Genomic DNA, 22684 nt, shown 5'->3' on the forward strand with positions numbered 1-22684 from the left:
TCACTTTTTGGAAGAAACTAATGACATTTGTCACTACTTGTTTTTTGAAGTTGTTAGCTTTGTCACTAGTTGCTGTTTTGCAAAATCGTCACTAAGTTTGTAGCCATTTTTGTCACGAACGTTTTTTTTTTAAATGTATCAGGTTTGTTATTAGTGGCTCTTTTGAATGAAAGTCGCTGATTTGTTTTGCAGACTTTTGTTTGCAGAAGTCGTCAGCTGCTTTCCTTCAACAATGTCTGAATATATAGCAATATATTTTCTAAGTGTCCGGATGATTAACCGCTTTGACGCCCTCCACTCGTTCCCAAGCGTAGCCACGCCCCTCCAAGTATTTAAGCTCCGCCCACTTTCAAGTTTTTTGGGGCGGGGCTACATTCACAGGAGGTTGGTTGCTCTGAAAGCGGCTGGTTGCAGAGGATTTTGTTTGTGGGTATCGCAGTAAAGGGGTTGATTACAGATGGGGCTGTAATCAACCACCATAACATTTTAATGTGAAAAAATGTGTAAAAAAAAAAAAGTGTTGAGAATAATTTTGCAAGCTGTTGTAAATTTTAACTCATACATGAGATTTGAAAGCTGCAACCTTTTCTTATCAATAGAAAAAAAACAACTAATCAGTGAATCACATGATCAATGATCGATTTGTTTATTTTTCTACAAAAGTTTGCATATTAAAAATTTTTTTCCAGTGTTGAATGTTCTTCAGAAATTGAAATTGTTTTTTTTTTTTTTTTTTTAATCTTTGCGAGGATTTGGATTAATGTTCTCTTACTACCAGTTGAATATTTTTGTTTTCACTGCAACAGTTTCTGGAACAATTTATCCAGTAAAACCTTGTTATTGTAAAAAGTTTTCTTATTTATAAGCATCCAAACTTTTCTGTGAAAAACTTCCTCTTTTCCACGGTGGCCGAAAGGCGTAAATACGCATCAAACACATGAATGATGCAAACTCCAAAATGCATGAACAGAATCTCAAACTTTTTAAACCAAATTTGATGCACAATTTTAATATAATACAGAAATAATACAATTTTCTTCTTTGCAAAAAATTACAAATGACAAAAAATGTTTTAAAAAATGATTTTTATTTCAGCCTTTCCTTCTGTGACTTGACCTGAATTCAAACTTTAAAAAGGAAAAAGAAAATGATTGTCAAACAAGATGGTAGTTCTTAGCTACGCTAACATTACTCTCCATTATGGAAGCCCAAAAGTACATTGGTGAAAAAAAAAATCCAAAAATGAAACAGAAAATTTGACAAATCTATAAAATTGATTTATCGCCTTGCTTTACACAAACACACAAAAAACAAATCTAACATTAAAAATGCTGCTGTCACAGAAAATAGAAGTGGGAGAGAAAATGCTGCGCATCGCAGAAACAGGAAGTATAAAACACTGCATACTCGCTTTACTAAAGTCCTCCTCACCACTAGAGGGAGTCTGAAGTTGGTCATGATAGCTACATAAAAATGATGCTCAAAGATTAGCACACATTCTCTTGCTTCCTCAAACTTTCTTTCTTGAAGGTCTTCTCCCAGATGATTCGGCGGCTGATGCCCCCTGGTGGTTTGGAGGACCTTACAGTTTGCAGCTTCTGTTTCCTGTTTTCTTTTGCGTTTGTTTTATTATGTTTGTGTGTTTTGGAGTTTGAATCATTCATATGTTTGCATAATAAATGCTGGTGACAGAAGATCCTTTAAAAAAGAGAAAACTTGGTTCATGTTAGCGCCGCCTCCAGCCTGACAGGACCTTCATTAATTTGACAAAAACTTGGGCGATTAAAAAGCATTCAGTTTAATTTGTTGCAAAGCAAAAAGTACAAAGCAGACAGCCAGTTATTCTAAAAAACTGAATATAAGAAGGATTTCTAGAGCGTCATTATAAGTCCAGAATACGGCAAACCGAGAACTGGCGTGCATTGGATGGTGATATTTGCGCTACCTGTTGCGGTACCGTTTATTTGGGTCAAAAGTCACCACACAGCACTTCACTCGTCCCTCCATCATCTTTATTTACACCTCAAGCATCTCTGCAGCGGGAGAAGAGATCACTTGGAGAACAGCACCTGGGAGGACAGATCTACACGGGTTTCTGAGCGTCGGTGGCGAGGTAGCTAACTCGGAACGATCCGATCCCCCGCCTGGCTGTGCGGCGATCCGGGGAACTCATCATCCGGGGCTGACTTCCCCTCTATAGCACCACAATGTGTTCAATTCAAAGATAAAAACAGAATTCTCATTAAAAACAGAAACAACAATCATAATAAAAGCAATGAGAGGGGGACACGGGCTTATGAACAGCAGCTCTCAGTTACTTTGTGTCCAATTTGTGGAGTGAAATTTGCTGCTTGAAGCTTTGAGCAAACAAACACGAGACGACAAAGGAATGATTGAGGTTTTTCTTTTTTTACCAATTATTTTTCTTAAAAACCAAACATTCATACAAAATTAGAAATCTTGGATGTCATAGTGTGGGTGAAAGGCACAATAAATATCCTGCCACAGGGCCAGAAGAGTCCTCAGTACTCTGACCATGTCAGCTGTCAGTCCAACAGTCTCAGGAGGTTTACAAGAAGCACACGGGCCCGATGTCGATGCCGAACTCCTGACTGGGGCCACCAATGTCCACAGGGGCCAAATCCACTATGGGAAGTCTCGCTGTTTTCTGTGTCCTGTACTCAAACACTGTCTTGCCCCAGCTGCTGGACGCTTGCTGTAAAACAGAGAAACCAAATCAGTTCCTGACGGCCTGAAGGCTCCGGGTGTTTAAACCAGTACGAATAACTTTTCCTTCAAATAATTCCTAACTTTAGCATTAGCTTTTGCTAAATACCATGTTGGTTTCATTATGTTAGCATTAGCTTCTGTTATATATCATTAGCGACATGATTAGTTAATGATTAGTGCTTCAGCGTTAGAGCAGCTAACGTTTGGCTAGCATCAACCGCTGCTGGATTTATTGAATCGGTTTCCTGAAGCCGTTCCTCTCTAACATATCTGGGACAGTCTTAGAGGAGGCAGTCTTTCTCTGTCGGTGTTTCGGGGCGATGAGCGTACCGAGCAGGAGTCCTCCAGCACCGTGTATCTGAAGCGGTTGTTGCCCTCGGCTTTCAGCTCCAGGTCGTTGGAGCCTTTGAGGATCACGGCTTTCTTCAGGTTGCCCGCCTTGGCGTCGTTGTAGCCCACGGAGTTCTTGCAGTGATAAGTGACGGTCTGAGACGCCTCCTTGGACAGCAGGCGGATGAAGGTCATCTGCACCGTGACGGAGTTCGCCGGCTGATCCCTGTTGCCGTAGGTGAACTGGAAACACAGAGAAGAGTTAGCGCAGTGCACGAAGATCCTCTGGTCAGGCTGAAGAGGTTCTGGCTCACATGTGTCCCGCCGTTGATGTCGGCTCCGAACCACACGGGTTTGTTCCTGGACGCGGTCCACCACACTTTGCGAGGTATGCTGGCCGGGTTGGCGGAGATGCAGGTTTCTCCGGTGTCCATGTTGCAGTGAACCTTGATGGCGTCTTCTGAACTGCCCTGGTTTGGATCCACCCAGTACTCACCTGCAGACAAAGTCACCAAAAGCTCCTTCACAACCCAAACAGTTCCCCTCCCGAGGCGCCGCAGGCCGTAAACGACGTACCGCTCGTCTTCATGGGGTAGCACCTCTTCAGGTCGTCGCAGGTCCTGGCCGGGTGCTTCCTGCTGCCGTCCGGACTCTTCATGCTGTCGATCTGACTGCTGAGGGCCTTTAAGGTCGCCTGGACGCCCGGGTCCACAGGGATGATGTTGGAGGAGTTGCTGTTGGGCAGGGCTTCGTCTTCGCTGAACTCTGGAGGAGGAGGGGGCCCGGAGTCGTAATCCTGCGGGCCGCCGAACAGATCGTCCATAGCCGCCACGGGTGGTCCGGGAGGCCCGGGAGGACCGGTGGGTCCGGGTTCTCCTGGAGGGCCCTGTTGATTCCACATGCAGCTTCATTTATTCTAGGTAAATAAAGCTTTCAGTGACTCTCAGGTGAAGTTTTTCAAATCATTACCTGAGGCCCAATTTCTCCACTGAGTCCTCGTGTCCCTGGCGGTCCCATCGGGCCCGGTTGACCCATATACCCCTCCTTTCCAGGAGGCCCGATGGGCCCGGGAGGACCCTGAGTCAGATTCAAGGAGAACTCAACATTAGAAGAAATCAGTGGTCTGAGCTGACCTGATGCTAATGCTAATTTTGTTACGCTAACGTTCGGTTTAACATTTACAGCTAATTATTCAGATTTTTGGCCTCATTAAAAACATCAGAATTTATTTGCTGCTCCTGCAAAACTATAGAGATCACACACACTGGTCCACAACACAGCACTGAACTGGCCAGAGCTAGCCCACATGCTAACGCTAACATTCATCTGTGACAGTTACTGGAGGCATCAGCAGCTACAGTTTTTATCTTGCATTAAAATGAAAACTTTGCAGCATGTTTTCATCATGAAGCCGATGTGAGAGCATTGCTCACCCTCGGGCCGCCCGGTCCAACGATCCCAGGAGCTCCTTGCTCTCCAGTTGTGCCCTAAAAAAATATTTATAACAAACATGAGAAACGATTTTCAGGCAGGAAATCTCACATAATTGCTGTTTTTGTCACCATTAATCAGATAAATAGATGCTCATTTTGAGGATCTCGGTATCTTCTCATCGAAAACCTTAGCAAATAACCTAATCTTAGAAAATTGGCCTTGTAATTCCTGTCACTACTGTTTCTCTCTAAAGTTACAAACACTTCAAAAATGTCAATGTTTACACTTTATTAGCCTGAAATTAATATCGCTCATTTCTCAGTGGAGAGTTGAGTTTTCCATTCCTTCAAGAACAAACGCCAGTCAGACATAACATGATGACCTTATGGAGACGCTGCCCCCAGCTGATGGTGACCTGCAGGGGATGTCCAGCACATCCCCTGCAGGTCCGCTTCAATGCATAAACTTCCTGTTTGCCTAGAAAGTCCAGATCGTTTAGGGAGCCGTGAATGCGTAATCAAAGTCTGAAACAAACTTTGATTTGTTTCTAAAAAGCTCGGTTTGGTTCCAATGCATCAAAGTAAAATCCATGTAGACGGAGGAATCCGAGGTTTCCTATCAGAACACGACCCAAACATTCACACGCCCCGGTTTTGATTCTCTTGAGCCCATTATTGGGGATTCAGTGGACAAGGGTCAGATTGGACCCGCCAACAGGGGTCACCTAGACAGTCACTGGTCATAATGTTATGCCTGATCAGGGATCAGTTATGTTGAGTTGGACAGCATCTGTCATTCCTGAGGAACTAGATCATGTCTGGATCAGTACCGGCGGTCCAGGCAGACCCTGCAGGCCCGTGTATCCTCTGTGTCCTTTCTGCCCTCTCTCTCCATGATCGCCCAGGTCACCCTTATCTCCTCTCGGTCCTTGTGGTCCCTGAATTGGAAAAACGTTTGTAGCTGCAGCTCATCTCAAAATGTATCATTTGTTTTGTTTCACGGCTTGAAGACGGACCACCAGTCCTCGTTTTCCGGCTGCTCCGGGCGGACCTTGGGGTCCTCTTGAGCCCTAAAGACAGTAGAAAGACCTGTGGTTAACCTTTGACCCAGACCAAGCCCTCAAAGAGCTCCAACAACTGATGTGAGAGCTGAAGGCTTACAGGCTCGCCTCTCTTTCCTGGAGAACCCGGCGCACCGACCGGTCCTGGGGTCCCAGGAAGTCCTTGTGGACCAATCAAACCCTCCGGACCAGAATCTCCTCGGTCTCCCTGAAACGTTTTGGACTGTCAGTGTGTTGCATCGTAAGAATCAGAACCAGAATGTTTGGTTTTCCTCCTACCCTCTGACCCAGACCGCCATCTTTCCCTGGAGGTCCGTCGGATCCAGCCGGGCCCTGAACAGAACCGACACCATGAGTTACTGAAACTCCCGCAGAGTCTTTATAGACTTTGACATTACAGACCATGAATTACTCTGGAATAAATCATAGAAATACGGTGGAAGAGGAATCGATCAGTCTTAAAACTGATCAATAATCATAGATATTGACACTAAAGCTGGGCGATAAAACAATAACACAGGCAAACATAAAAAAATAGAGTTGACATAAATATTAAGATTTTTATTAATATTTATAAAGTTAATTCATATTAATTTGTCTTTTTTATTGCTAAAGTCGTTAGCACGTAGCCTGGTAAAGACAGGAAATGGTTCTGGTTCCAGTTAATAAACCGGACTGACTGTGTGAATAAACAACTAGAATAAACAAACAAACAAACAGAGTGGGGAGCAATTAAAGCCTGGCAGCTGCCAGGCTGATAACTCACTAAGAGAAACCTGATGTAAAAGTTCAAAATTACCTGAATAAAATAATAATAATAATAATAAAAATCACATCGTTGTTGAGCAACTTGTGGAAACCAGCTTTTACTTACATCCGGACCGGGATCGCCTCGGGGTCCGTTAGCGCCGGGAACGCCGACTGGACCTGAAGGGCCTTTATCTCCTGGTGATCCTGGGGAGCCCTGCTTCCCTGGAGGCCCCTGGAACCAGGAAAACAGAACCGGATTAATGGTGGGACACAGAACCGGATTCAGGTCTGGTGGATCCAGATTCCAGATGATTCTGTAGCAGAAGGTCAGGGAAACTCACTGCTGGTCCTGGAAGACCCGGCATGCCCCGTTCTCCTCTCTGCCCGGGAAGACCCACAATGCCTCTCTGTCCTGTGGTTCCAGCCGGACCCGGAGGGCCATCAGGACCCTGAAGCACACAGGAAACTTTAACTATACCCCTGCAGACTGAAAGGCTCAGTGGGCCGGCTGAGCGGAGGCGTCGTCAGCTCACCGTGGGGCCGTCCTCTCCGGGGTCGCCCTTGTCCCCGGGGCTCCCTGGGGGCCCCGCCGGGCCACGCTCGCCTTGCCTCCCAGGCGACCCGTGGTCCCCGCGGAGCCCTGGGGGGCCCTCTTTCCCCGGGGCTCCCTGGGGCCCCGCTTCTCCGACCGGGCCCTGAAAATCCACGGACACAATCAGAAAAACTAAACCAGAGTTGGTTTTAGGAGCCGCTGTACCTTTAAATCTTAACGTGAAATAAATCCTGAACATTTCAGCTGAAAAGCAGAATATTAAAGTTTAATCTGGACTGACATGCAGCAGGAACAGATCCAGGTTTTAGCTGGAATATTTGGACAAATCTCCGTAAAAAGCAACTAAAACGACCAGTGGTATTTATATAACATCTTTTTGTTATTAGATTGAATCAGAATCAATTTTCTAAGATATGATTTGGTTCTGATTTTAGAATTTAAGCACATATAACTTGGCTGATAATACATTAATGAAGGATTTTATTTTGGAAAAATGGCTCTTTAAACAATAAAAGGCAAAAATAAGTAAATTAATACTAGTGCAAATAAAATGTTGTAGATCTGAAATGACAACAAACTGGAGAAAACGACAGAAATTCAACACCAACAGCAATGTTTCACAAAATTGACTAAACACATAAATGTGATGCTAACTCCAACCTGAAGGTGGCAGTATTACTTCTTCCTTCTGGAAAATTATTGGAAAATTCCTAACTATTACTTTAAAAACAGCAGCAAAAACATGTGAATGAAATGAAACGAGTTTAGATGATGGATGAAGAAAAGTCAGTGAAATTTATTTTAAATAAAGTTATAACTCCAGAGTTAAGCTCTGCACTAAAAGTGTCTCTTAACAGTTGAGAGGATTTATTTCAAACTGAAGGTGGAAAAAGTTTGAATTCATTCAGTTTCAATTAGTTAAAGAAATGAAACTGAGGAACTTTTCAGCCCTAGTTATTGAATCTTTGTTCAATCTCCGTTTGATTAAAGTCCAGTGGTACCTACCGGTGGGCCCGGCGGTCCGACTTTTCCTGCAGATCCAGGGAAACCAGTGGGGCCCTGAAACAGGAAATCACAGAACATTTGGTCCATGAGGCGTTTAGGGCTCGCTGGGGAAAATCAGCTCCAATGAATCGTCATCGTACCGGTGCACCCTGCGTTCCTCGACCTCCTTTCAGCCCAGAAACACCAATTGGACCCTGAAACAATAGACCAGCACCTTGAGGAACTTGAGGATATTGAGCAATGTAAGCAGGTCAGATGATGTTCAGTGTAGCTTTTAAACTTTAACACGACAGATAAAACGGTAAGTCAGACATGGTGACGGTGTAAGACCGAGACCCACCGGAGGTCCGTGGGCTCCGGCCAGACCCTGGGGTCCAGGAGAACCGGCATCTCCTTTCTGACCGGGCTCTCCGGGTTCTCCCTTCACTCCAGGTTGACCATCGGGACCCTGGGAAACACAGATTTTTAGGCTGGAGCTTCGGACAGCGAGGCGTTACACGAGCAACGGACATTATCGTTAGCTACCTGCGGTCCGGTGAACCCAACAGCGCCGATCGGACCGGGGTCACCCCTCGATCCCTGCAAGAAAACAAAGTTTTGATTGGAAATAATACGTATTATAGATAAAAAATGGCAGTTTAGGTCAGCGTACCGGAGTTCCTCTGGATCCTGGAGGTCCGGCTGGCCCTTTGGGTCCGGGTTCCCCCTGGAAAGAGCCACATGTTCACTGACAGGAAAGACTTTAATGTATTCTGTACCTTTGACCGATCATGAACAGGCTGGGACAGATCTACGGGGTACAAAACATGACATCTTTTAGACGAAATGTGCTGGAGCTCTGCTGGGGTTGCTAGGTAACAGAGTGGAGCTCTGCTGGGGTTGCTAGGTAACAGAGTGGAGCTCTGCTGGGGTTGCTAGGTAACGGAGTGGAGCTCTGCTGGGGTTGCTAGGTAACGGAGTGGAGCTCTGCTGGGGTTGCTAGGTAACGGAGTGGAGCTCTGCTGGGGTTGCTAGGTAACGGAGTGGAGCTCTGCTGGGGTTGCTAGGTAACAGAGTGGAGCTCTGCTGGGGTTGCTAGGTAACGGAGTGGAGCTCTGCTGGGGTTGCTAGGTAACAGAGTGGAGCTCTGCTGGGGTTGCTAGGTAACAGAGTGGAGCTCTGCTGGGGTTGCTAGGTAACAGAGTGGAGCTCTGCTGGGGTTGCTAGGTAACGGAGTGGAGCTCTGCTGGGGTTGCTAGGTAACGGAGTGGAGCTCTGCTGGGGTTGCTAGGTAACGGAGTGGAGCTCTGCTGGGGTTGCTAGGTAACAGAGTGGAGCTCTGCTGGGGTTGCTAGGTAACAGAGTGGAGCTCTGCTGGGGTTGCTAGGTAACGGAGTGGAGCTCTGCTGGGGTTGCTAGGTAACGGAGTGGAGCTCTGCTGGGGTTGCTAGGTAACGGAGTGGAGCTCTGCTGGGGTTGCTAGGTAACGGAGTGGAGCCCTGTTGCCCTCGTTAGCAATCCCAACCCGTTGCTAGGTAACAGGCTGGGATTGCTTGTTGCCAGACTGAGCAGCTTTTCAACACGTTGAGCTGGAAAAACAACAGTTTGTGTCAGTTGTTAAACTTTTAGCTGCTTTTAACAAGATTCATCGGATTGTTAAAAAGGTTTCATAGGAAAATTATTTGAAATGGATCTCATTGTGTGGCAGAAAAGTGCCAAACTTTAAATAAAATGCAGTTAATTTACTTTGAAATCTTTCAGTCTGACCTGCTGGTCAGTCGTTGGCTAATCTGGTGTCATTATGTTATAATGAAGCAGTTTTGTTGCGTTCAAAGACTCAAGTCGTTTGCAGTTCAAATGCAATCTGGAATAAAGGACGACTGAAACAGTTGTGAATGTCTGTAAAAGCAGACTTTATGAATATATGTATTTATAATGCTAGTTTCTTTAGAGGTTAAGATTTGGGCTTTTATTTTTGGAGCTGAATGGATTTTTATGGCTTTTGGGCTGGAAACTATCAGCCAGATCTGGCAACCCAGTTTAACATCAAGCTGCCAAGCAGCAGAGGAGATTAGCCGCCTGGCTGTAATCTCATGTATTTACATGTAAATGTTCATTAATATGCAGTGGAAGTATTAATGAAAACTAAATTAAAACTAAGTTGTGACGTTACAACTGGGAAGGTTTTGAAATGTTTCTAGAGTTAATGCCAAAATGTGGCTGTTTTTAGAAGCAGTTGAGACCCAAATGTGTAAAAGTTTCTAAAAACATTGAAAATGAGTGATGAAACAGGAGGTGAACCTTTTCTCCGCTGGGTCCGGCGGGTCCCACTGGGCCCAGAGGGCCAGGCGCTCCCTGCAGAGGGAACAAAGACAGTCAGCTCATCCAGAGCAACCGGCAGCCGCCGTCGGCTCAGACGAGCCGGGACAAGCCGTGAGCCGCGCCGATCCGTCATCAGTTTACATGAAACGCCTTTGTTCAGGGCGGAGGAAAACTCGGTGGAGGATGAACTCACTCTTGCTCCGTCGTTTCCGGGCGTTCCTTCTGATCCCTTCTCACCGATGGCTCCCTGATCAGAAACCACAAAAACAAACCGTTTGCTACCTTCTCCATCCTCCTGCAGTGACGAACGCTGGCTCTGCAGCTGAGGAACTCACCCGATCACCCTTGGGCCCAGGAGGTCCAGAGATTCCTCGCTCTCCTGGCATCCCCTGAAGACCCGGAGGACCGACGTCTCCCAGAGTGCCAGGCGGACCCGGACTGCCCTACAGTCACATTTTGGATTCATGATATTCTCAGTGAACTGAAGCTAAACGATGTTGTTACCGTCCTCTGAGAGACAGTAATCTGATTACATCCAGTGATTATATCAAAGTTAAGTGTTATTTTACTTTCACTAAAAACATATATTGTTGTTTCCTGTAGACAGCAGAGGGAGGAGAGAGATTTGAGTTTTCCAGTTATTGTCACATTTAGAGTCACTAAATATGACAAAGTCGGGGTTTGCTGCTCCCTCTATGTCGATGATAAAGTGTTTTTGCTACATCTTAGAAAATAAGGGAGACAGAACAACAAGAGACGTTCTAAACTTCTTCAGATCGCAATTTCCTGAAAATAAAATGACACAAACATTTACAACCATGAAACATTATTTCCATCAAGCGCGCAGTAAAGATTTTTTACGGTAAATCAACTTATAACAGTAGAATTAGAATACAGTCTTTCAGTTCTGAACATTAATATGATCAACAATAATAATAGTCTTCTAACCTATCAAACTTCTAAAAACATCAGATTTAAGGAAACGTCTTGGATCAGCGGTGCTACCTTTGGTCCGTCTGGACCTGGCGCTCCAGGAATCCCTTTAGGTCCCTGCAGGCCGGATGCACCCATTTCCCCTCTCTCTCCCGGGATTCCTCGCTCGCCCTGGAAGATATTTCACCATTTAAATCCAAATATCAGTTGAAATTTTACAATTTTAGGTCATTTAAATTTGATTTAAGTTGAAATTCACTGACCCTCGGTCCAATTTGACCAAGTGGACCAATTTCTCCAGGAATGCCCTGAAAGCAACATAGAGGTGAGTCACTGATTTGAAACCTTGTGGATAAAAATGTTATTTTTGTTGGACTTACTTGGTCACCTGGTTTACCAGACTCTCCAGGGGGCCCTTGGTTTCCTGGCAAACCCTACAGATGAATAAATAAGAAATAAAATAACAAAAAACCAGCAGAAAGACAATCTTTACCAATGATAGTTTATATCTCTAGGATGCTGTGAAGGTTTTGTTCTAGAAGAAATAAACTCAACGCACCGGGAATCCGTTCACGCCAGGTGGCCCCTGCTCTCCTCTGTCTCCTGCGGGGCCCTTCAGTCAACAAAAGTCATTTTTAGGTCAAGAAATGATGCATCAACTTCATAACACATAAAGATACGTACAGGCGGGCCGGGTGGGCCTGCAGGGCCAACTTCTCCATCTTTTCCTGGAGGTCCCTGATGGCAAAGTGTCAAATAAGTTCATCATAGAAGGTAAATGGCCTAGTTAAAGCTGGAGGAAATGACTTACTCTTTGACCAAGCACTCCTGGAGATCCTTGTTCGCCTGTTTTTCCAGGATCACCCTTTATGTGAGAAACATATTTAAAGTCAGAAACAAAATGAGATTTCAGCTAAAATGAGTAAAAATGAAGGAAAAGCGAGCTCACATTGAAACCTTTGGGGCCCGGGGCCCCCATGGTTCCCACCGGGCCTCTATTACCAATGGATCCTGCCGGGCCTGGCCGTCCGTCTTCACCGGACGGACCCTAAAAAAACACGCTGCGATTTTAATCACAGAATCAAAACTTCAAAATAAACTTAAAGACAGTAAAATAAAAATAGCCCCAGTGAGCGACGTTTTAACGCGGACTGTTTCCTGTGCTCCAAACAAGGCTAACAATGCTAATGGCTAGCATCATTGTGCAATCTTTCATTATAAATCCAAACCTTTAATCTCCTGGTAAAACTACAAAGTCCCCAGTTGACTCCTTTTACATAACTGCACCTAATGAAGCTTATGCTAACCGCTAAAGCTAAGGGTGCTAATTATTAGCACAGTTACTGTTGATATGATATGAAGTTTTCCCATAAATATGGAGAAATTACACTGGCAAATGTCTCTGTTAAAACTTATTTTATAAAGTTATCACACCTTATATTCTTGCTACGTAACTGAACTTATTCCAACTTATTTTAGCTAAACATGCTAATGATTAGCAAGGCTAATTTGTGCTTTTCTCCAGTCCAACTTGACTGCTTTGTTTTACAACTGATAAAACCCTTGCCTTAGAATCTGTGATTTTAATGAATTGACTTGTTTTTTCTGGATGTAAACTAGATTTTGTTTTTAATTCTAAAGTAAATGGAAAGAGCTTTTAGTGTGTATTGGGGCATTATAATTCTTTACAGTTTATCCAATATCTAATTACCTCCAAACATGATTCTTATTGATAGAAAGGTTAATTTACTGATTTTGGGTAAAAATACATGCTGCAGTTTAAGTTATCTGCTAAAGCTAATGATGCTAACGGAGGTTATTGTTGCCATGTCCTGCAGAAAAATCCTCATTCAATTCAAACATAATGCAGGAATGAACATGCATGTTAACAGGAAACACAGAGATACAGAAATTAAGAAATGTTACAAAATAAATGCACCTGTAAATGTAAAAATGCTATTCTAAAATGAAAAACATAAAGGAGAAACATTAAATTAAAGCTCACTGAGGTAAATGATAAATTTGCAGACACATTTGTCATATAAACCATTGAGCCAATCCTACATTTAAACATCTATCTGTGATTTTGGCTGTGAATCGGCCCTGCTAACCTGCTAACCTGCTAACCATAAGTGACGTACCAGTGGCCCTGGCTTGCCTTCTGCCCCCTGGACTCCTGGGGTACCAGTCAGACCCTGAGGAAGATTTACCAAATAAACAGTAGTGATTGATCATACAGAACCAGTAAGATTGAACCAACAGGTGAGATCCAGCAGTTTGAAGGTAAAAGACAGCTCTTGTGTTACCCTTGCACCTGGTAGACCAGGCTCCCCTGGACGGCCCGGGTCCCCTAGAGAACCTTTCGGGCCCGCCGGGCCAGAAATCCCACGATCTCCTTGAGCACCCTTTCCAAAAGGAGAAAATTACTCTTTAGTTATATGAATCAGATCAAATAAGACAGAAATATTCACAGCAGATGTATAATACCTTCGGTCCCGACAGGCCATCAGCACCAGGGAAACCTCTGTTGCCAGGGGAACCCTGAAAAACAAGACAAGGGTTCAGATCAGTCCAAAGTTCACTCAGGTACCAGATAACCTCTAAGGAAGACAAACATCGTCTATGCTAGCTCATCCTGGCAGCTGTAGCTTTAGCAACCAATGGGGCAAAGGAGAAGGTATCAATCAACATCCCTGTTCAGAATCGGTCCAAAGAATCTATGGATGGACCGATTTGGTCAGAAGGAAGGTCCACTGAGCGTCCACAGATTGGAACTTGTGAATGTGAACATGAGTAAAAAATGAGGACTTTTGAAAACTCTGTTGTGAAATTATGGGATTATTTAGAACAAGGCATGTTGTGAACAAAAAGGTGACTCACTCTCTCACCGACGGGCCCTGGAGGGCCAACCGAGCCAGAATCTCCACGAGGTCCTCGCTTTCCTTCCTCACCCTGAGGTCCTATCACTCCCTGGGAACCTGGTGGACCCTAACAAAGACAGAAACACAAACCAGAAAGCATCCGAAAGTTAGAAAACTGCTCGTCAGGCTCAGGTAATCAGCTTCTTTTCAATGGACTCTTACCGGTTCTCCCTTTGGTCCTGCTTCACCTTTGAAACCGGGAACTCCAACGTCTCCCTTTGGACGGAGGTCAGTCTCATTACCATGAGTGGAAGTTTAACAGAGAACCAGAAATAGGTGAAAACTTTAGAGTCAGCTCACCCCCTGTCCTTTAATGCCAGGCTGACCGGTGCTTCCCTGCGGTCCTGGTGGGCCGGATGGACCAGGGTGGCCTCCAGGACCTTGTGGACCCAAGTTACCCTATAAAGAGTGACCCATTGGTTGGTTGATTGGTTTGTAGTAAAGAATGTAGCTCAGTGGGAGCTGAGAAACATTTACACACCACTGGTCCTTTGGTTCCTGGGCCTCCATCTGTACCCATGGGTCCCTGTGAACACACAGCTCTTAACATTAAATCTGTTGACAGCATTACATCCAGTTAATGTCCTTTATGTGTGCAGCCAGTATAAGAAATGTCAGATGCTGACCCTCAGTCCAACTGGTCCAGGTCTGCCTTGGTGACCGGTCTCTCCTCTCTGACCCTGAGGGCCTTCTGGACCTCTGACCCCTGTGGGACCAGGCTGACCCTGTGAAAGACGACCACCATGTAACATAAGCATCATGAAGTTTGTATGTGTCATGATGTTCAGGCCTCAGTGAGTTTCTGTACTTGCCTTCATTCCTGGGCCTCCTGGGTACCCGGCAGGACCGCTGAGACCCAACGGGCCCTGAAGTCCGACAGACAACACAATGTTACAGTAATACTGATGAAATGATTAAATAGGATGGCAGATAAGCCTAACACTGGCTTTATGAACTGTCTTAAGATGGTGAAGAAAACATTTTTCCAACTAGATTCTGAGGAAACGTTTCTGTTTTATACCAAAGGCTCATCGATTTTTTTATACAAACAGAAATTCAAAAAAATTAACCTCAAATCTGCTGGAACATGTTTTCTGTCCGGTAAGAAGTCAATCCGTTTGATAACAGGTTAGCAGCGGTTAGCATACTCCAGCTAATCCACGCTAAAGCGTTCAGCAGTTTTGCTAACTTTGAAAACATGTAGCGCACTTAGCTTCCCGTCCGCAACATTTTCTGGATAAATCCTAAAGCGTTAATTTACTTGACTGTTTGTATTTTGTATTTGTGTTGAAGTTTTGCTCATTGACTGTTGAGATGTTCATATTCATGCTCTTATTTTGAAGTGGTTTACGTAGCAGATCCGTTTCCTCTCTCTGTTTTTCCAAAATGCAGGAGCAAAATAAAAAACAGACAGTAGAGAACAAGAAATAAACATTAACATAATGTCCAAGGGTTTGACAGAACATGTAAAAAAATTAAATTAGTTTTCAGGGTTTGTAGACTTTCAAGGAGAGATATAATTAGAATTCAAATTAGCGCTTTAGCATTAGTTTCTGCTAAATAATAATGTTGCTGTAGTGCTTCAAAAAACTAAATTTTCTTCATCTGTGGTATATCTAAGCTCAATAGTAGGACATGATTTGACAACTGCTCTTGTTTCTTGCTAAACCCGTAAACTGTCGCCACCTGCTGGCCAGGAGGGTTAAAAAAAGATGAAGGTCTGTAATGTTGGAATCCACGCGCATCAGGAACGCCAGCTGCTTTCATCTGACATGTTTCTGTTTGGTAAATACTCAAAAGCAGAACATTGTTTCACTCACCAGTGGACCAGGTTTCCCGATGTTGCCAGGCATGCCACGCTTTCCCTATCAGACATTGAGTTTCATGTTTATGAGTGTTATTTTTTACAATTCAGTGTCTAATAAAAGTAAAAGTAAGCATGAACAGACGTACTGCCACTCCACCAGGTCCAGGCCGGCCTCTTTCGCCAGGCATCCCAGCAGGACCCTGTTAGTTAAACACAAAGAAATTACCCATCTATAAAACTGATTTTATTAAATTTTCACTTTTATGCTGCTAAGAAAAAGAAAATGTATTTGAACTCACCATCGGTCCAGGTCCTCCCATCGGGCCAGGCGGTCCTGTAGCCCCCTACAAAACCAAATAAACCCCCTTTTATTGCTCAATAAAGATGTTGCATCAACACAGCCCTCTGTCAGTCTTAATGACAGTTCAGTGGGAACTAGGAGTCCCTCAAGGATGACTCCTTGACTCCTTTCTTTTTCTGTTCCTGCCTGATTTGAACACCAGGCAGGAATAAAATTATTTGATCAATTCTATGTAGATGACACTCAGATTAGTCCATAAATCTGGAAATGCATCCTATTGTACTATCTTCCTAAATTATTTCAGTGTAGGTGGACAGATTCCTGGCAGTTTGTCGTATAATGAAGACAAACTTCATTATACAACAATAATGAATGATTGCATTTAATTTATGTTGCTGCTCCAGTTGAAACATTTTCAGACTTGCTATTAGCTGTCAGCACCACCATATTAGATGCATTTTATATGTCAGTTTTTCTAAACCTAAAAACTTAAAACAAAGTGGAGGTCGGGTCCCCTGGGGAGGCCGCCAGACTTCAACTGCAGGTCGAAAAATGACTTTCAGCGTCATAATGATGGGACCCATGATTTATGTGTGAGGTCATCAATAAATGTACCCTTAAATGCCTCATTAAATAATAAACAGCAATACTTTTAATCACTCTAGTGAAATAAATTCATTAAAAATGTATTTTATTGTTTATAACCATGACGCATCAGATCTGCTGCTGAAAGCAAACTTCAAGTTACCAAAGAGTTACCATGGAAACAATGGCCAATTGTTCTCATTATTGTCATTAAATCTTCAAACCTTCAGAAAACACTAAGTTATTTTTACCTTGGATCCCACAGCTCCAGTTTCACCCTTTTGACCAAGAGGCCCAATGTGACCCTAAACGCCGGAAACAGAGAATTCAGTAAACAGATTCAATGTTAATGAGACTTTTAACAAATCAACTAAATTCATTTTTATAACCCCTTGATTAATAAAACCATCTTAAAGTTTCTTGCTACTCACTCGGTGGCCTTTCAGGCCAGGCGGACCGGGCGTTCCAGGAAATCCTCTCGGTCCCTAAATATGAACAAAAAGTAAGATTATTTATGGGAAATGAAGATTTTAGTGAAATAAACTCCATTGTCTCCAAAGTTACCGATGATCCAGGGAATCCAACTTCTCCAGAATTTCCTGCTCTGCCAGCTTCTCCCTGGATGAGAAAATACATTTACAATCTAAAGAAATGCAGGAATGTTTAATGAGTTTAGAAACTTTATTATTAGTTCATTTGTACCAGACTTAAATGAAGTGTAAATGTTTTCATTATTTTCCAGTAAATCCATTTTGTTCTTTTTGTGTTTTAAATATTTTAAATGCTTGTATTTCTAGACGTAAACATTTTCTGTGCTGTAAATGCAATAAACCTGAAATCAGACAATCAACATCTCAGCTCAGTTTTTATGCAAATGAAACGCAGCAGGCTTGACCTTTCACCTCTGAGAAATGTTTTCCTCAGTGAAAGTTCAGGATTCTTTTGGTAAACATGTTTTTCCACGCAGGTAGTTGACATTTTCGTTCCTGTTTGGGTTCATTCACACTGTTCCTGTTTAATCCAACTCCAGTCTGTATGCCTAGTCAAAGTCCGGTTCGGTAGGGGAATGCTGATCGAACTCTGGGGTCTACAAACCTCCGTCTCGGTTCGGTTGAAGTGAACTTTGGAGCTGTTTGAATGTGAACACCAAGCAGACCAGAGACCACTTGAAAAGCGCAGGGCATTCTGGGTAAATACAACCAGAACAAACGGGCTAGCTTAGCGCTAGCAGGAGAAATGGCTAATGGATTTTAGCCAAAGACAAAAAAGTAATCCTCCAACTACTAAACTGTGACAACACTCCAGTTTGTTTACATTTAGTGTCTTCAGAGATTTTCATGTTGCTTGTTTCAGCGGTTCTTGGTGCAGCGCCCCCAAAGGCCAGGAGGGGAACCGGTTCCTGAAAGGGTTTGGTTGGTTTGCAACTGAAAACAGAAGACGCCGTTTTGTTCCCCAGTTGAACTGATTCTGCTGGACAATCAGATGTAAAAACATCTTTAGACTGAGGAGCTCAGAGGGTTTAAATATCACCATGAAAACATTTCTTGGTGGTTGGAGTCTCACTGCTAGAGCAGAATCAAGCCTCGTTCCCACTGAGTTGTGCAGTTTGGGACAATATTCTGTCTGTTTCCATTTTAAATATTCTTGTTCCCACCTGATCAGCAGGTGATCGTTGTGTGGACACAACCACACTCGTGTTGATTGTGTCCAACCAATGGAGACAACGGCGTCCATTGATTGGAGTCGGAGGTTTGGTTTAACTTTACCTGCCCTGTGAGTCAAACCGGCGCTGGAAACGTAAAATATTGAACCATGGAGTTCAGCTCAGAGGAAACGATGCATTAGAGTCCATCTTTAGATTCCACTGAGTTTATTTTGATTTTATGGCCAAAGACAAAATGATTGTGCTGCTTTCTCAAAGACATATTCAACATTAAGTGGCACTTTTTATGTGTTATTGTAAACGTTTCAACAGGGTTAAAGTTCTCTAACGCTGCAGAGACTCACATCTTCGCCTGGTTTTCCTGGAGGGCCCTCCGGTCCCCTCTGCCCTGGTGTACCCTGGAAAACCAAACCAGCCAGGAAATTAAAACAATAAACGATTGATCTGTAGTACAAAGTAAAGTTAGAAAATGATCTCCGTACCATGTGACCAGGATCACCGACTTCTCCGGGAGGTCCTTGTGGTCCAGGGTGACCCTGTAAAGGCAGGATTAACACGTTTCAGGACAAACGGAGCGAACATGCAGAGATCATTAGACAGGAGAGTGTCACAGGCTTACAGGTGAGCCGTTTGGTCCGGTTGGTCCTCTGGCTCCAGCTTCTCCCTGAAACAAACATCCAAAGGTTTCAGTTCAGGAGTTGATTCACATTTATGGTGATGAAACTGAACATTCCCAAATAATCTCCCTGAGAAACATGCAATACTTTGATACTTTTGTTTCAATCTGAACGCCAAGCGGACCAGAGACCGCTCCAAAAGCAGGAAGTGGACTACAGCGCAGGGGAATTCTGGGAAAATACAACCAAAGCTAACATGCTAGCCTTGCGCTAGCAGGAGAAATGGCTCCTGGTCTTCAGCCAAAGACTGAAAAAATATCCTCCAAACACTAAAATCTGACGCCTCCATCTTGTTTCCATCTGGTGAAGCAGGAAGTTGCTCCCAGCATCTTCAGAGGTTTTATTGTCATTTCCTTTAGTGGTTCTTGGTACAGCGCCCCCACAGGCCAGGAGGGGAACAGGTTTCTCAAAGGAAAGTAAACTGAATCAACTGAAAATGTAAGTATTGTTGAAACTTTGGTCTCCAATCAAAGCGACTTTCTCTGAGACGGGAAACAGCCTTAACTGAGTTCAGTTCATGTTTCGAAGGTTTTCATGTTCCTGGTGTTTTGTCTCCATCTACTGGTCATTGTTAGGACTAGTTTTGTAAATTGGCATGCTAAATATGCAATATGCAAATCGAAACAGTAATGAATTGCTTTCTTTAAAGATGCAGCGCAGCAGGCTACCTGGTTTTATTTTCACAACTGGAGCTTTTATTTTGAAGGAAACATCCACCGTCTGGAGATGTTTCCATGTTTTTAACCCTAACAGAAACCAAACAGCTTCCCCTCTGAAGGCCCAGGTTCTTCATGTCGAACCAGAACCAGCAGAGGCGTCCCTGCCGCTGCGCCGGCCGGTTCTTACCCTGGCTCCACTCAGCATGTGCTGCGGTCCCGTTTTCGAATCCATTCCTTGAGCCATATGCGCTCCCAGCCCCTGCAGACGACACGTTTCAGGTTAGATCAGACTCCCAGCCGCCAACTGTTCAGAGGCGACGTCTCCTCTCACCCCCGGGTGTGACGGAGGACCCGGAGGTCCCGGTTCTCCAGGCTGGCCCGGGATACCCGGCTCTCCATCGAACCCTTGCGGTCCTCGCAGTCCCTTTGAAGTAAAACAGACGGACTCAGCGACTCCAACGGATAAAACTCAGACATGGAAATAAAAGTCAGAGCTGCCAGACATAGTTTGATCTGATTTAGTTTGTTTTGCTTTGGATGAATCAACCGGTGAAACTAAAACCCTGAAGCATAAATGGAGCTGAACCTCACATTGTTTTTGAGTTTCAATAATTCATTTGTTCTGGCGTGGAAAGGGTTACAAGCTTGTGGGATTATTGTCAAAATCTCTCGTTACCCCAGAGTTTAATCTCAGAGCCAATAAAAGCTGACCAGATGACTTCAAAATCTGATAAATAAGGAGGTCAGAGGTCGTTAATAAAATTTTAAAACCATGTGAAACAAACAGGAAGTGAGGATATAAAACAGGCAGCATCAATCTGCTGATGTGCTTCAGCATTTTTACTCAACAGCTGTGAGGAGATGTTTAAGTTAACAGCTCTCGTTTGGGCTTCATTTTTCAGCCATATGTTATTCATTTATACATTTCACAGCTTCATGCTAAATATTTAATCACCAAACCAAGTATTTAGTGAACTTACAAAATATTAAACTCCAAATTAAATATTTCACAGAACAATTTGAGAAATAGTTCAATGTCTGTTTAAACCTTTTCATAACACTTTAGGTGTTTGCACTCAAAAAACTTTTACTGAGGAAAACGAAATATTTAGTCTGCAAGCTAAATATAGTTTTAATCTAAATATTTAGTTTCAGACTAAATACTGATTTAGCTAGCAAACTAAATATAATGTGAAGCTAAATATTTAGTTACCAAGCTAAATCCTTAGCTTCATACTAAGTAGTTAGTTTTGAAGCTAACTGAACCACGTCTGTTTTTAGGAATAAAATAAAATTAAACAAAGAAAAATATGCTGGGTTGCAGCTAACATTTTTCATTTAAAGTTAAAAAAAGGGCCACACAAAATTTTGCCAAGGGCCGCAAATGGCCCACGAACCTCACTTTGAACACCACTGCTTTGTATGAATATCTGTGTATAATTTAACCTGATCTAAAGAATTATTACAGGTCAGAACAATAATTCAGCCATTAAAAGCTTAAATTAATGTGATGATGGAAACGTCTTCCTGTGGCTCCAGATCTGGAACATTGTGTTTTCCTGAGCCAGACGTACGGGTCGTCCTTTGTTCCCGTGAGGTCCTCTATGTCCAGGCGGCCCCGGCGGCCCCTGTCAGACAAAACCAGCATTTCAAACCAACAGATGAAAACAGGGTGAGATCAGCAGGAAGTGACATGTTTGGGCGTAACGGCGAGGCGGAGCGACGCACCATGGGTCCAGGTCGGCCCCGGATCCCCGTCACCTGCAGAGAAAAACCTGTTAGATCTGCGAAACCAGAACCGCTCCAGAGATGTGCAGCTCTACTCACATAAGGAACCTCTCCTGGTTCTCCTTTCTGACCCTGAGGACGCAGAGAGAACCCGTCAGAGAACCGCTGGCAGCGCCAGGCGGGCGACACGAAGCAGGAAACGTCGACTTACCTTGTAAATTCTGCCTCCGCCTGCAGGACAGAGAAACATTTCAGATCAACACTGATGGTTCATGTTTTTATTGTCTGAATTGATCATTTCTCTTGATCTTATCAAGAAAATGATTCAGATTTATTGTCATGATAAAACCCAAACTGTCCGTTTTGTGGGGATTGTTTGATTTTCTATTTTCTCCACTGAAAGCATCAATAAAAGATGAAGATATGATTAAAAGCTTTACTGTGTGAAGTTCAGTGACACAAATAACTCTTCTTGTTTAACTGGTGTCCTAAAGAAGCGATTTACAAATGGGAAGGCCTGTTGCAATAATCAATAACTCAATCAGCCACATGAAAAATTACAATTATTTACATAATTTATAATTTTCTCTTTTTTTCTCTCTCTTTCCAGACACGAGATAATACAATTCTTCAATCTCAAAGAGGACAATTTAAAATCACTTATAATCTGTCAAAATGTTTAAAAAGCTCTTGAACGAGCACACCGCACTTTTCAGCAGGGGTGGGCAATATGGATTTAAAGTTTTATCACTATTACAATATTTTGTGTTAAAATGAACACTTTGTTACTAATGTTTTAGGTTATGTGTGATAAACTACAATATTATTATAATAAAATCAATTATGAACAAAATTAATCTTCAAAATTAATTTTGTTAATTTTGATTAAAACATCAGTTTGATTAAAACATCAAACTGGAGAGAAAAATGATCAATCATGAACCTGGAAATGATTGATCAGGCAATTGATTGGTTGATTGTGACCAGCCTGTTTAAAGCTGATAAATCAGGGGTGTCCAAAGTGTGGTTCGTGGGCCATTTGTGGTCCATGGACTAGTTTTATGTGGCACAAATTTCAGTAATTTTTTTAGGATGAGATTTTCCGTTGGAAGTTTACATCTTCATAAAATGTTCAGCAGAAACATTTTTTCTTTAGTTACCTTTTATTGTTTGTATTATTTATTTTTACCTCATAATAAGTTGCGGCAAAAACATCCAGCAGGTTTTTACTGAAAAAACAAGCTTGG

At 43.2% G+C, this 22684-nt stretch overlaps 1 protein-coding gene across 1 annotated transcript in view; it reads right to left on the bottom strand.

Annotated features, from left to right (window-relative positions):
• Nucleotides 1–1068: 1068 nt before the first annotated feature.
• The window catches only part of col5a2a (collagen, type V, alpha 2a), a 46666-nt gene continuing 25050 nt past the window's right edge, over nucleotides 1069–22684 (bottom strand). Inside the window, exons 3-54 of the mRNA XM_055052867.1 lie at nucleotides 21649–21668; nucleotides 21537–21569; nucleotides 21438–21470; nucleotides 21284–21337; nucleotides 20041–20133; nucleotides 19897–19968; nucleotides 18993–19037; nucleotides 18856–18909; nucleotides 18718–18771; nucleotides 17275–17328; nucleotides 17142–17195; nucleotides 16962–17015; nucleotides 16124–16168; nucleotides 15971–16024; nucleotides 15838–15882; nucleotides 14830–14883; nucleotides 14644–14742; nucleotides 14499–14543; nucleotides 14318–14416; nucleotides 14180–14233; nucleotides 13977–14084; nucleotides 13584–13637; nucleotides 13403–13501; nucleotides 13238–13291; nucleotides 12046–12144; nucleotides 11908–11961; nucleotides 11781–11834; nucleotides 11656–11709; nucleotides 11477–11530; nucleotides 11360–11404; nucleotides 11169–11267; nucleotides 10499–10606; nucleotides 10357–10410; nucleotides 10143–10196; nucleotides 8515–8568; nucleotides 8388–8441; nucleotides 8203–8310; nucleotides 8003–8056; nucleotides 7863–7916; nucleotides 6838–6999; nucleotides 6646–6753; nucleotides 6429–6536; nucleotides 5834–5887; nucleotides 5655–5762; nucleotides 5510–5563; nucleotides 5324–5431; nucleotides 4494–4547; nucleotides 4030–4137; nucleotides 3637–3946; nucleotides 3375–3556; nucleotides 3061–3303; nucleotides 1069–2716 (exon numbers count right to left, since the gene is read on the bottom strand). Of these exons, the coding sequence (XP_054908842.1) occupies nucleotides 2570–2716; nucleotides 3061–3303; nucleotides 3375–3556; nucleotides 3637–3946; nucleotides 4030–4137; nucleotides 4494–4547; nucleotides 5324–5431; nucleotides 5510–5563; nucleotides 5655–5762; nucleotides 5834–5887; nucleotides 6429–6536; nucleotides 6646–6753; nucleotides 6838–6999; nucleotides 7863–7916; nucleotides 8003–8056; nucleotides 8203–8310; nucleotides 8388–8441; nucleotides 8515–8568; nucleotides 10143–10196; nucleotides 10357–10410; nucleotides 10499–10606; nucleotides 11169–11267; nucleotides 11360–11404; nucleotides 11477–11530; nucleotides 11656–11709; nucleotides 11781–11834; nucleotides 11908–11961; nucleotides 12046–12144; nucleotides 13238–13291; nucleotides 13403–13501; nucleotides 13584–13637; nucleotides 13977–14084; nucleotides 14180–14233; nucleotides 14318–14416; nucleotides 14499–14543; nucleotides 14644–14742; nucleotides 14830–14883; nucleotides 15838–15882; nucleotides 15971–16024; nucleotides 16124–16168; nucleotides 16962–17015; nucleotides 17142–17195; nucleotides 17275–17328; nucleotides 18718–18771; nucleotides 18856–18909; nucleotides 18993–19037; nucleotides 19897–19968; nucleotides 20041–20133; nucleotides 21284–21337; nucleotides 21438–21470; nucleotides 21537–21569; nucleotides 21649–21668 (4175 nt within the window). The 3' untranslated portion in view covers nucleotides 1069–2569. The remainder of the gene's footprint in view (nucleotides 2717–3060; nucleotides 3304–3374; nucleotides 3557–3636; nucleotides 3947–4029; nucleotides 4138–4493; nucleotides 4548–5323; nucleotides 5432–5509; nucleotides 5564–5654; nucleotides 5763–5833; nucleotides 5888–6428; nucleotides 6537–6645; nucleotides 6754–6837; nucleotides 7000–7862; nucleotides 7917–8002; nucleotides 8057–8202; nucleotides 8311–8387; nucleotides 8442–8514; nucleotides 8569–10142; nucleotides 10197–10356; nucleotides 10411–10498; nucleotides 10607–11168; nucleotides 11268–11359; nucleotides 11405–11476; nucleotides 11531–11655; nucleotides 11710–11780; nucleotides 11835–11907; nucleotides 11962–12045; nucleotides 12145–13237; nucleotides 13292–13402; nucleotides 13502–13583; nucleotides 13638–13976; nucleotides 14085–14179; nucleotides 14234–14317; nucleotides 14417–14498; nucleotides 14544–14643; nucleotides 14743–14829; nucleotides 14884–15837; nucleotides 15883–15970; nucleotides 16025–16123; nucleotides 16169–16961; nucleotides 17016–17141; nucleotides 17196–17274; nucleotides 17329–18717; nucleotides 18772–18855; nucleotides 18910–18992; nucleotides 19038–19896; nucleotides 19969–20040; nucleotides 20134–21283; nucleotides 21338–21437; nucleotides 21471–21536; nucleotides 21570–21648; nucleotides 21669–22684) is intronic.

This window comes from Poeciliopsis prolifica, unplaced genomic scaffold (genome assembly GCF_027474105.1).
Source record: "Poeciliopsis prolifica strain line A6 unplaced genomic scaffold, Auburn_PproV2 SCAFFOLD036, whole genome shotgun sequence".
NCBI classification, from domain to species: Eukaryota; Metazoa; Chordata; class Actinopteri; order Cyprinodontiformes; family Poeciliidae; genus Poeciliopsis; species Poeciliopsis prolifica.